At 45.1% G+C, this 13,498-nt stretch overlaps 1 protein-coding gene across 1 annotated transcript in view; it reads right to left on the minus strand.

The window, feature by feature from the left end:
* Nucleotides 1–13,498, minus strand: part of LOC135821654 (neurogenic locus notch homolog protein 4-like) — a 36,000-nt gene that overhangs the window by 7,663 nt on the left and 14,839 nt on the right. Inside the window, exons 5-6 of the mRNA XM_065334653.1 lie at nt 12,359–12,457; nt 4,591–4,710 (exon numbers count right to left, since the gene is read on the minus strand). Of these exons, the coding sequence (XP_065190725.1) occupies nt 4,591–4,710; nt 12,359–12,457 (219 nt within the window). The remainder of the gene's footprint in view (nt 1–4,590; nt 4,711–12,358; nt 12,458–13,498) is intronic.

Below are 13,498 nucleotides of genomic sequence, written 5' to 3' on the forward strand. Positions count from 1 at the left end.
TAGTGATATTTTCACGAAAATCAAACACCAACGCTATAGCCGATCCGTACTGTACATAAATGGAACAAATTTTCACCCACTTGAAGTCGGATTATGCTGGAAACCCTGGCATGGAAACTGGGAAGTACTTGTCTTGTCTGGAATTATAACTTTCCATCGTCCATGTACCCATGAGTCTTAGTGTGTTGAACTGCTCTGGTGGTGGCACACACAAACAATGCTATCAATACCTTCGGAGATAACACACCACGTCAAACGTACAACGAACCAGCATAGTCGATGCCGGTAGTTGCGAACGGCCTCTCGTGAACAACTCGGTCTGTTGGCAGCGGCGGGCAGACTTCTGAGGCAGCCTTAGCCTTGTAGCGGCGGCATATAACACATCACTGAGTAATTTTGCGTAGCGCTCGTCGACCGCCGATAATCCAGAATTTCTGACGGATGTACAACAAGACCCCTTCTACACCTTGGTACATGCTTTCGACGTGCGTTTTCTCCAACAGCTACTCGGTCAGATGATGTTTACCTATTAGAACTGGGTGCTTGGCTCCATACGCCAACTCGCTGTAGTGGAGTCGTCCCCCGGCTCTGAGCTACCCATGCTCCTCCAGAGACGGTGCAAGATGATACACCTTCGACCCAGCCTTCAATGGTTGACCTTGCTTCATCAGCTCAAGGTCCTCAGCGAAACATTTGGCTTGAACGATGCAGTACAATACGTTGTCAGCTGCAAAATAGTTTAGCAAGAGGCTCAGTGTGCTTCCACTGCAACATTCGAGTCGCCATGCCCTGTGCCCACGACCACTTACTGAATCGGAGCCACCATTCATTATCAGTTTCTCGACTACAGGTGGTGGGTGACACTCGCACTTCTACACTGGACTCATCAGTACCAGCGGTTGAGGATGTGGTGGGCCAGTCATTGGGCTCCGTGATCCAGGTTGGCCCGCCCAACAAGAACAGACTACGGATCTGCTGTGCATTACTCCCACGTGACGGAAAATCTGCCGGGTTGTGAAGGCCCGGGCAATGGTTCCACACAAAGCCGACCTTCTTCGATATCTCTTGGTCTTAAAGGACGCGGTTCACCACAAATGTGTTCCATTTGTACGATGGATTACCGATCCAATAAACGGTAGTGAGACTGTCAGTCCAGCCATAGACTTGCGTGAAGGTCACACGCAGCTGCTTCACCACAAACTCCGCATAGCAAGCCGCTAGACATACTGCATGTAACTCAAGGCGGGCTAACGTCGGCGGAGACACCCTTGCCACTTTGGCCTTGGCAAATACCAAGTGTGACTGTCCATTGATGACTGCATACAAAGAGCATCGAAACGCTTTCTCACTGGCGTCCGCGAAGGCATGAAGCGCAATAGGCATGTCAAGATTTCAGCAAAACCAACGTGGTATGTCAAAGCCTACCACTTCAGCCAAGTCTCCCCGCCATTGCGCACATGCGGCTGCGATGCCATCAGGCAACTTATTATCCCAGTCGCCACCGAATTTCCAGGCTTGCTGTAGCAGCATCTTTACCGGCACAACTGTAGGTGCTGCTGGACCTAGCGGATCAAACACTGACGCAACACACTTAGGAGGGATCGCCGTGTTCAAACAGGTGGTCTATCGGACTCATCACTGGATTTCCATTTCAGACTGAGGACTTTCTCTCCAGCCTCTGGATCGCATTGGTAATTCGTCGCCTCACCACTTGCGGAACTCCATGCCAGCATCTGTAAGCACACGCACGCTGAACTCTTGCATCTTCTTGGCTTCCGGGGCATTTGAGACACGAGAGACCAAATCGTCAACGTAGAAACTCGTGTCACTTCGACCGGTCCACAGGAAACGCAGGTACGGACGGTCTTCGGGATAAACCACGACCATGAAGAAAGCCTTGCGGATGTCCACTTGCAGCGCGCTCTTATATTCACGGAACCTTAATTGCATACCCGCGAGACTTGGCAATAAGGACGTTTAGCAAAGCAAAAGTTCGAAAGAAAATTCGAGTCTGGGAATGAGTACAGAAACAAACTTCGAAACTTCCAAAACTTGGACGCGAAGTTGCAGTGGTTTGCGAAAGTTACTTTCTACTTCCTCAGTACGTGATGCACTCTCATTTATGGTAGAACTCCCGTAGATCTACCCCGTATGCGCGCGCCAGAGCTCATGCTTCCTTTTGTGTTCGTACACACTTTCCTTTTGTGTTTAGAATGAAGCTTTCATCGTCTCCCTGCCCGATATGAAATAAATTCTGCCGGACACCACATGGCACAGCAGTACAGTGAACAGAAGTGATCGTGACTGGTTGACGTTCAGTTTCCTTTCCTTTTCATACTTGTTTCTTCTTCGCAATGGCTGGCCAGTGGACCCTTGCGTCTTCATCCACCGCAGCACCGGTGCCTGCGATGACGACTACCCCACCAAGCCCCACATCGCCCTCAACACCGTCCCAAGTGAGGTTCGATCTCCAAATGGATTTGTGTATGCTACGCCAGCTCCGTGCACAGGACGCCCCAATCAAGTGTGGCTCCTCTGCGTTTGAGACTGTGGCGGCGGAGCTGCCAGCTCCCAGGAAATTTGGGTTGGTGTCGAAGAAAGCGGTTAGGGATCACGTGCTGAAGTGCATGGAGCAGCACACGAAGAAGGAGAACTGGGCAAAACGGCAGTAAGTTGTCAGGTGCCCTCCGTACATGTACCAGTAATGTATCACTAGTGAGGAAAACATTCATTGCAAAATCAAAAAAACAGTGATGTGGTTGATTTCAGTTTTGTACTTGTCTTTTACAAATTCCATTTTACTGAATTTTGACATGACTGCTGTCTGCAGATTCTGTATAACAGAATCCACGCAGCATCATAGTTCAGCATTAAACTGTGCATGTAAAACAAAATGTGTATGGCTACATCATGCTTATGCCCTGACCATATGTGTACAATGTGTTATTTTCCTTTCGTGCAGGTGTGGTTCAGCTGATGAGTTTGCAGAAAAGGAGACCCTCCTGAATGAACTGGTGGAGTTGCAGCGTGAAAAGGAGCAGGTCATGGACAAGGACAAGCAAGCTGCGAAACAGCAACGAGAGCAAGCTGCTCAGCTACGTGAGGATGCCTGCGTCACACTTGGGAAAAAATGTTATTACTATAAGACATCTTCGCTTCTCCATTGGCTGCTCTCCATTGCAACTTGATGCAGGGCGGTGGCAGAATAGTGGATGTATCAAATCTGTTCCCCTTATTATCCAGGTACTGAGAGGTGAAAACCATTATTGCTGGTGATCATATGGATGCTGGAAGTTTATCTTTGCAAGTGGTATTCCTGCCTGCAGACAACCTGTCACTGATTCCACTGTGTGAAAAGTGCCTGATCATAAACAGGAGACATTAAGTCAGTTCGTGAGAGATGATCATGAATCGAGATCCCTCCAACTTGGGGAAAACAGGTGGTAGGAAGTTATTGTACCATTCTACAGCCTTTGCTTGTCGTGGTTTCTTCTCCTCCTGGTCTTGTGTAGATAAATGCAGGACCAAGATACTCTTTTTTATAGCATTTGACTGCAGGCTTGGTATTACAACCGTCCACAACTACCAGTACCTGCTTCACTAGAAAAGTCGGGCACGCAATGCTGAGAGCTCATATGGATTTGTAACTGAGTCCTTGAGTATGGGTAATTCTAGTTTTTCTTCGAGCCTCCTGGCCTTGGCTGGCAGTAGCAAAGACAGTTCTTTGGACCGCTCTCCGCTTTCTGTTCATAGCCGCTCCTTCATCCTGGTGGAGACGCCATTGCCAGGGTCTGAGGCACAACGAGAAAACTCCTCTTCGTCTGTCTCCTCCATGATCCATGGCTCTCCAATATTTCTAAACAAGCATCTACTCCATGTAAATCATCGTTTCGAATTTGTGGAACATCTTTGGTTGTAGTGCCTCGGCTCATTTCAAGTCCAAACTCCATTACCATACATCTTGCACCGTCCAAAAACCGTTTAACATCCTAGGGCCCCATGGGTGCTGCCTTTGGCTTTTATCATGCGTCATATTTCTCTGACTCCGACTGTACGTACATGACTGTACATTTACCGGTACGTACCTGACAACATTGCTACTTACAGTGAACAAAGTTCTAAAAGTGTTACTTGTCCACAAAGTCATGTACGGCTACAGGTACATGGTAGAATGTGCTCCAACCGTAGATCTATGCATTTCAGACACGACGAGGGTTGCATCTCATGACTGCATATAGCAGATTGTTGAGAAAAAGAACAGGGATTTCAAAATAATTATCTACTATGCAATTTTTAATGCCGCTAAAACATCACACAATGCTCGTTTTGTTTGAATCTAATGCTCCATAATGCTCTGATGCTCGGATAGTCTCATAATGCCGAATATAATGCCGGCATTATCCGCTGGACCCTATGTACGTCCAGATGCATTCATGCCGCTTTCAGGGCGTCAAAGGCCGTACAAGTTGAGGGTGCCAAATGTGCACTATTGGCTGGATTTCACGGAGCGCAACTGAAGTTACCAGAACAAAAACATTCCGTTGAAGCTCTATTTGGCATATTATCATACGAATAACAATTGTAACATACCGCAGGATCTGCCGTCACCTGAAAACCCAGAGTTACACGTGCAGTTGTAGGACCTAGCCGTGTTGGTACACGCAGCATTGGAGTCGCAATTATGAATCTGATGTAGACATTCATCTCGCTCTAGACCACCAGCCAGGTTGAAACACGAGGAGTACATAAATGTAATGAGCCTCAGGCCGAGAAAAGGGTGATATTTGTATTTTTGGTTAAATTGAGTTAGACAGCATACCTAAAACTCAAAATCTCACTGATTCATATGCGGAAAACCGTGTTGAAAAATCTCGAAGTATTTAAAAGTAACGGGCACAGATGTGAAGGCAACTTTACAGAGCGAAGGTCTGTACCCTGCTTTCAAGTGCCCTTTTCTCAGTTGTGCGAGTGAGGCCAATAGCACCCTTTTCTTAGCCCGAGGCTCTAAAATGTACGAGGGACAAAACAAACTCACGTAATGGATATTGTTAACACTAATACACTGCCGGTAATGATTGATACTAATTCTAGGAAGTAATGAAATATGCTAAGCTGGCGTTTGAGTGCTTCTCGGTTCCATTGCTGTATTTGTTGTTGTCCCGTCCAGTGCTCGGATCCAGCGGATAATGCTCCGAAAATGGTTTGTATAGTTCTAGTCATAATGCTCCAAAAGCTACTCTAAAAATGATAATTTTTCATCCAGCACTTGCACCAAGAGTGAATAGCAACTGAATAGAGCGGTTGCCAGTTGACAAACCCCTTTTTTACGATGCAGTTGCGTGATGCCCACCACTTTCTGAGTGATTAATTATAATGCTGATTAAACGTAATCAAGTAGCGTGCTCAATTGTCCGAAGAGTGCTCAACACCCATATAGGGGCAGATGCACACACAAGAGGGAGAGAGACAGAGAGGTAGTGATGGGGAAGCTGTGTTTTGTCATTTCCAAAATCGGCCCGATTTTCTCGCCTAATCGGCTTCTTGATCGGCTAGGACAATGTCCAAATTCGGCCATACAATCAGCCCCGAAGTCAGAATTTGGCTAAAAGCGGTACTTGAACACTTGAAGTCACATCATACAGTATACTGAGTGTAGATTAGGGCTACAAGGAATATGTAAAAAGGCGACGTGGAGACAATAATCTTAAGAATGCATTGAATATAACTAAATGCGCACTCATATCACAACCATGGGGACGAATCATGTATTCCAGAACGTTTTCTTGTCACAATTATCAATGGAATTCGTGACTAAAGAGAATGATGAAACTACAATAGGATTTATACACTTGGAGTGGAACAGCGAGGATACAAGCATAGTAAGAAAAAAACACAAACCTGGACCTGGTGATCCAAACCTTTGTAAACAAAAAGAAAATGTCACCGTACTTACGCTATTCCAGTAAATTCGCACTCACACACACTTGCACATGCAAGTCCATTGTCACACTGCACTTGCTGAATTTCCTATCATTTCTCACCTCACCTATAGTTTATCACCTGTGCTATTTGTAGACCAAAAGGGAGAAAAACTACACATTGTCGAACCTCCAGCAAGGAATGCACATTGTCAAGTTGCCTCCGAAGCCGCCGCAACTTATCTCTCGCCAGCTCCGTCACCTCCTAGTATACTATGACACAATCCCTTCTCCTGTGGCTCCTCTCCCTGGAAACCTTGAAGCAAGCAGGGCTGTAGCAGGATAGTGGGTGTATCTTATCTTCCCTTCGTTATCCTGGTAGTGAGAGGTGAAAACCATTATTGCCTTCATTCGAAACAGTAGGAATTGGGGCAGTTCCTGAGACCAGATCGCCGATCAAGATCCTCCCATCTACGGAAAGCCTAGTAACTCGTGGTGAGAAGGGTTTTTTTTCGCCGCTTTCCATTCTTTGTTGTCTTCTTCTCCTTTTGGTGTTGTGTTGATAAATGGGTGACCAGAATATTCTTTTTTTGACCCCTTATCTTTTTTTGCCATAGTTAAATTGGCTCACTATCCGAGTTCAGAATTAGTCGTGTGCACAGGTAGTCGGGTATCCATGCTACCCGTGAGGACCTCGGGTAGACTGGTACAGAATAACAGAATAGTACCCGGAAACTTGAAGTCGCAGATGACATCATGTACAGTGCACATGTGCAAATTCATGTAGTAATCCGCACGTCTACCCAGTATGTAAGGGAAAGGGTGCATTGCGGTGTTACCATGGAAACATTACCCGGTCTGCTACTCGTGCAAAACTACCCGAACCCGATACCCGAAGAAAATGACTTCCTTATAACCATGTGTAATTCTAGTTGAGGCACAACAAAAACCACCTCTTTGTCTGCTTGATAATCACTTCACGAACGTTTCTTTGATCCTCTATGCACGGCTGTTTCGAGTGCGACATTTATCAATATGGCGGTGTACCGTAGCAACCCGCATCGCAACAGCTTGCGTACGCACAGCGTGCCGACGCTCGCAGTCTTTCTGCACATTTTTCCAATTTATCGAAGAAAGTTTTTGTTTTTGGGGCGATGGATTCGTGCCTTGGAGGGGTCGTATGAGGCCATGCTGGAGGAGAATAAGTCTACCAAGACCTGGAAGCCTCCCTTCGGCGAAGTACTGAAGTTAGCATGTCCTGGAATCAATACAGGAATTGTTTTCAAGACGATGCAGTGTGATAAATTCTAGTAATGTAGTGCATCATGGAATTCGGTGTGTTTGAAACTTCGGAGCAAGAAGGGGGCACGTTTGCTTGACTCACTACTATCATGACGTGAACAGATGGAACCCCACTGCTCTTATTCTAGAACATGTTCTCCCCTGAGGACAGCTTACAGGCAGATTTCCGTCCATAAGAAAAGAGCACAAATAAATCGTTAGACTGATTGCAATTCATCTTGGAGAAGGAGAAGGATAGAATTCGATCATCTGCTACTCTCTCAACACAAAGTTGATGACATAGCAGCTACATGTACGTGTCTTCATGCGTGTGCTCTTCACCTTGGGGATCAATGTGAGGATTTTAGGATTGCTGGAAATCAGATTCTGTATACTATTGGACAGCAGTTTCTGCATTGCACATGCTCCACAGTGCTCATCGGCAAGGATGTTGAATTTGCGTGTAACCCTTCACCACCCTGCTCTCCATACTATTCCAGATCGGCACTAACTGAACATTGAAGTGTTTCATTTCAGTAGAATGTGCTCCTCCAATAAGTGCGGCATTGGAGGCGGCAAGAGTCCATAACCCCCCAGAGTGTGCAACTCCAGGTTGGGGTCTGGCGCAACGAAATCCAAACATTGCGTCATCCGGTCCCCGGGCAAGCATGGGCGGATGGGGCCATATCCCCATGTGCATATCTGGTACATCCGGCGGGGGTTCCAAGTTAGTTGAAGGTTGCTTTGATTCTGTTTGAATCAAGCCACGGAAGTGTCACGTAAAACGTTTGCTGCACGGGCTATGCAGTGTCAGCAGAACGGCTTTGATTTCACAGTCACAGAATTTTTTATTTGAAGAGAGTTTCTCTGCTCGTTGTCTGAAAAGCTTGTATTGGGAGAGTTCGTGACTCCGGGATAGCAAGAATAGGCATGGATATAGATTTACAAGATTTGATGGAAATAGCTCTTGGCACACGGCATGAAGACCCGATCGATTTCGAAGTAGATGTGCTTCAACCTGCAGTGAATGTTTCTGCTGGGTTCACAACCAGACGGTTCAAATTGACGGGTGTTCCATTGCATGTGAGAAGCACAGACTTCGAGCAATAAATCTCTATCCAGGTGCTGGAAGAATTAACAATTTCCAACACTCGACAATCGAGAGAAGAAAATGAGGAGCCCAGATCGAACAAAAACTGACGAATATCGTCCACAGAGACACTGCACTCCGGCGACAATGGGGAGCGCTTTGCTTTAGGTTCAACAGTGGCCATTGTTCTTCACTTATCGGAGAGACACTCAAAAGAGAAAACTGTTCGACAACTCCAAAATAATTTTTTGTGTACTTGAGCCTTTCCAGGCGTGTTACGTACAATACCTGACCGTGGATTCGTAAAGAAAGACCCCAAATTGGGCAAACGGGCGAAGTAGGTCCGGGCCAAACTTCCCATTTCGTCATAGCTACTCACTACATGACGTATGAAGTTTGGATTTCGTTGCGGCACTGATTTGTGCTGAGAAGGATCACGAGTTGCACACTCTGGGGGGTTATGGACTCTTGGAGGCGGTGATATTTATTGCCACAGTTGCACTGCTGATATTCGTCATGAAAGAAGCAATGGAAGATGGTCAGGTCAACCAGTGGGCTTGCAGTGATAAGCAAAGCACCACAACACATCATCAAGTGTCATAGCACGGCGGAGTTGGTTGCCCGCAACGCTTCCATGTTGGTGTTGTTGGTGTACAAATAGAGGATATCTTCCAGTCTCTAACTTTTAAAGCACATGGACCTGCTATAGGTGCTATTCTATCAATGCTTGTTTCAAGTTACAGAATTATTTAGCTTCTTACAGCTTTGATTTAATTCACCGTATTGTAATTAATGTGAAGAAGAGGTTGATGCGACTTCGGCGATACTTGGGGAATTAGTGAGGTTCTGCCACACGGTAAAACGTGCCAAAGTACGTATGGAAACTTCACCGCGGTATTTAGTTTGATACGGATTTTGTCATACCGTTTTCCGTGTGAAGCGCGCTTCACACGGACCGGACTCCGTGTGAAAAGTGAGCGTACAGAGTAGATCTACATGTGGCGGGGTGTTCGTGCATGGTTCGAGCATGCTACGTACAGCAGAACCGGTGCAACGTACGAAAAATCCGTGTCAAAGTTCACTGCAGTTGACACGGAGTTTGGTACGTAGTTCCGTGTAGCAGAACCTATCTATTGTGTGTTGCTCCCTACGTGGGAGCTTGCGCTATTCCTGCCGACTTGAATTCTCACTTGACCGACTTGTTATTTTAAAATGAATTCATGGACATCTGTCAATTCAGCAGGTGAACTGCATTGACATCAAGCCCTGAGCCAGCTCCATAGGAATGGCACGGTCATGAAGATGCGTGATGCTGTGTATCGTATTCGCATCAGAATAATAACCTGTTTGTTTTGGCTACACACTCCGGTAGCAACAGATACTCTGCATAATGCAGCTTGTACAGTAGTCCTCACTAAAGAAGAAAGCAGTTTAGGAGGGACTCTAGTGAGGAGTGTACGAGGATAGCCTATTAGTGTTCTACATAATCATTTGCATATTGAACATGTTACATGTAATTATCATGAATGCTGAGAGTGGTAAAACCGGGTACGGCCATCACCAGCGGCTGCGGCCCTGTCCTGAGTGCCAATGCTGTGCTTAGTGCTGATGTAGTGCAAGATATATAAGCTGCATCACGGTTGCCGTTTGTTGTTGTTCAATTACTTGAAGTATTTCAATATGGTCTTTACGCATGCCTTTACGCATGCAAGTGTGTGCTTTTCAGCAGGATCATCGAAAGACTACATTATGCGTGGCCTAAATCTGCAGTAACACTAGTAATACAAAAACCCATGCCTATGTGTCTACACGTAAGGCCTCAGACAGATGGGGAATCTTGCGTCTCTAACGTTTTAAAACATCTCTACACAATGTCCTGTTTCTACATACATTTCGAAAGCATGAATTTCAAAAAATGTTGATTGGATGCATGTCTGATTTGTACTTGCTGACATCCAGAACGAATGCCCGTATCCCTCCTATAGCGGACGAAACCGGGGTATTCGTTAGGCATTGAGGCAGAAGAACACACCTCCACTCGTCCTGCAAACACTTGCAATTGACGTCCAAGTACGCCACGCAAATCAACTTGGGCACGAAAACGATAATCTGGGCGGCAATGAAAATATAACTACGACGTAGGAAAAGGACAAACCTTTCAATGAAAATTGGCGTGAAGGCTGCCAACAATTCTGCACCCCATAGGAGGAAGCCTCGAATGTGAGCCAATTCTGATAAACGCCAATGGCCGGCACGACGAGGGAGAACGAAACGAAAAAGATCATAACTTCACTTTCCCATTGCGCATTTTGACGATCAAAATATCTGCTTGCGCAGCTTGAAGGCAGGAAGGTGAATTTGCTTAGACTTCGCGAATCCAGTGTAGAAAACGGCTGGAATGGACCGAAACATAGGCGAAACCTTGCCGAATATTTCCAGAGATTTAATAAAGGCAGCAAGGTCGCGTATGACACCATCATGGATCACTGGGGCGACGGGAAAATGTTGTACCGTACATAATGTCGCTGGATTATGCATGCATAACAACCGTGTATGGCTAATCTCCACATGATTTCTCGCAAAATCCCAAAACACGTCTGCACCTCGGATTTGTGTAGCAGCTTTGGTTCGGCATGCTGCATTAGTCTTGTACATTTACCTGACTAAAGTTGCTACACATTGAAGTGCTAAAGGTGTTGCATGTCTACTACACACAAAATTATGTACCGGTACAATTCGTTTTAGCTAAACTGTTACACAAATCCATGGAAACCAAGGAGCCGTGCGCGAATTAAACAGACAAAGGTGAGCATTCTCGCTGTGCCCCAGGGTCTGGCGATAGTGTCAATGGCGATACTAAAGTAGACACTGATTCATTGATGAAATTGGACGAGGTTTTAGGAGAAACTATGAACAGAAACAGCTAGTTACACATATCTTCAATTATTGAGTCCAATCCAGCGGGCTCAAAAAGAACTAGATCCTTCATAGCATAAAAACGTCGCTCCTGGACTCACACGTCTCTGGATGAGAATTGTCAGATGACATATGACGCAGGTACCTTGCATTTATATTGTGGAGCTTCTGCTTACATAACTGCTTGATGTTCTTTCTCTTCTTCTTGTTAGGTACCTCCGCCCGTGGTACGTCATTCTCACCTACGTCATTCTCACATGTCGTTCCATTGGCCTGGGTAGCTACTTGCGCACCCGTGTTTGCCATAGCTACCCAGGCCCTATATATTGCGTCAACTCTCTTCAGATCTCTCTCTCTCAACTCTCTTCAAAATATCTCTCTCTCTTTCATAATGTAGTCATTTAGTTCCTCTTTCTCTCCGTCTCTCCGTCTATGATAAATGTCCCAAGTTGTTCCTTTGTGTCTGGGATGGTGACTCCTTGTGTGCCTCAACATTATCATTACGTCCTATATTTTTTAACATATGACCTCAGATGGTGAGCCAAGGAATATTTGTGTCACATGGAAATTGTGGGTACAAGTTATGCGATCGAGGCCACCAACTAATCCGTCGGTTAGCCCTATTGTGCAGTGTTCAAGCTGACTTTCATGCCATGTCCCAGTACTCCCTGTCAGTTTTGTGCTAGATTGTGTTCGTCTGACTGTTCAAAATCTTGTTTAGTTGGGCAACTTGATCGCATAACTTGTGCACACAATTTCCATGCTACACATTTTACGATAATACATTTACAATGGAACGTGTTTTACATAATTATCGTAATTTCGCGTACAAACGCCGGGCTTATTCCTGTAGAAGCCGATGTCAGAGTTTGGCTTCTATTCAAATCAGACTTCTATTCAAAATTATTATTTCTACGTATGTCAACACTAAAACAAGGCTGATGTGTCGATCATAATAATTATTGTCTTCAAAATCACGTTCGTGTTCAATTCAAACCAGGCTTATGAGGCAGGCTTTTACACACGACAAAACGATTTCCCGAAAAGAAAGGCAAATCCAGGAATTGTGCCCTGATGACCCTGGAAAAGCACTGTCAGCACTTTGCTGGCATGGTCTGAGTGGAGTACGTACAAGTCGAATACCACTACTCACCTAGGCAATTGTAGTTGTACAGATAACCGGTACACAAATCGCATTTGTCCAGGTCGGAAATGATGCTACAGTTTTGCCGGCATTTGGCCTCAGTCAAACCTATGTGAAAGAAGACAAAACCATCAGTTGTTATCTCGTTTGGGTGAAACTCAATTCTCTGTTCTTTCTCGTGCTAGTTATGTAAGGCAGTTGAATGTTCTAGAAGCTGCTCGAATCTGTTTATATAAGCCTGATCTTTTAAACAGAAGAAGCCAGTTGTTGATCTGAAGTTGTTTTCGTAGGTCTGCAGATCACTCATCAACATCATATCACTTGGAATAACTGATAGTTTTGGAATTTCGGAACCCCGACACAACACACTTTCTAGTTCTTCAAAAACAGTTCTAAGTTTTAAAATTCATTATCTAACCGGTTTCTGCTCTGTAGAGCTTCATCAGAGATATGAATGTGAATAAAATTAGAACTGTGGTTTTGTACCAGTAACAAAGCAAAAATGAAACTATGCAATGCAGTTGATACAATGTAAACTTTGTACAAGTGCAGCTGAGTCATAATGAATTTCAAAACTGAGAACAGTTTTTGAAGAACTAGAAAGTGTGTTGTGTCGCGGTTCCGAAATTCCAAAAAATATGTTTTACATGTTCATGATGTAGATCAGGTTGCAACTATACTAGGAACAAAAGGGGGGAGGTTTTGTCTGACTAAGACTTTACGGTCTTTCAAAAACAACATTGGTTTGCTGGTTGTGTTTTTATTTGAATTCGCAAAACCTAACGGACTGACATGTCCGATGACAAGGAAGTGAATGAGGTACAAGGAACCCAGACATGGAAAAACGTGGAAAGAGAAACAGATGAAAAGAAAATATGCAAAAAAAAGGAGAAAAAAGGAAAGGTAAATCGTGTTCACGGCTCTTAGCAAAGGAAAAAGGAAAGGAGAAAGGAGAAACGAGAAGATAAATCGTGGTCACAGCCAAAGCCCAAGTAGTGGCAGGACACAATATACACGTACCTGGGCTTACATACTAAAACAACAGGAACAAGCATGCATGAAGCGTGGGCCATGCCGCGCAGAAGCGGGAGACACCAACAGGAAGAGAGAAGAGAAGAGAGAGAAGTCGAAGCCACACACACGCACGCA

The sequence above is a fragment of the Sycon ciliatum genome, chromosome 7 (genome assembly GCF_964019385.1).
Source record: "Sycon ciliatum chromosome 7, ocSycCili1.1, whole genome shotgun sequence".
NCBI classification, from domain to species: domain Eukaryota; kingdom Metazoa; phylum Porifera; class Calcarea; order Leucosolenida; family Sycettidae; genus Sycon; species Sycon ciliatum.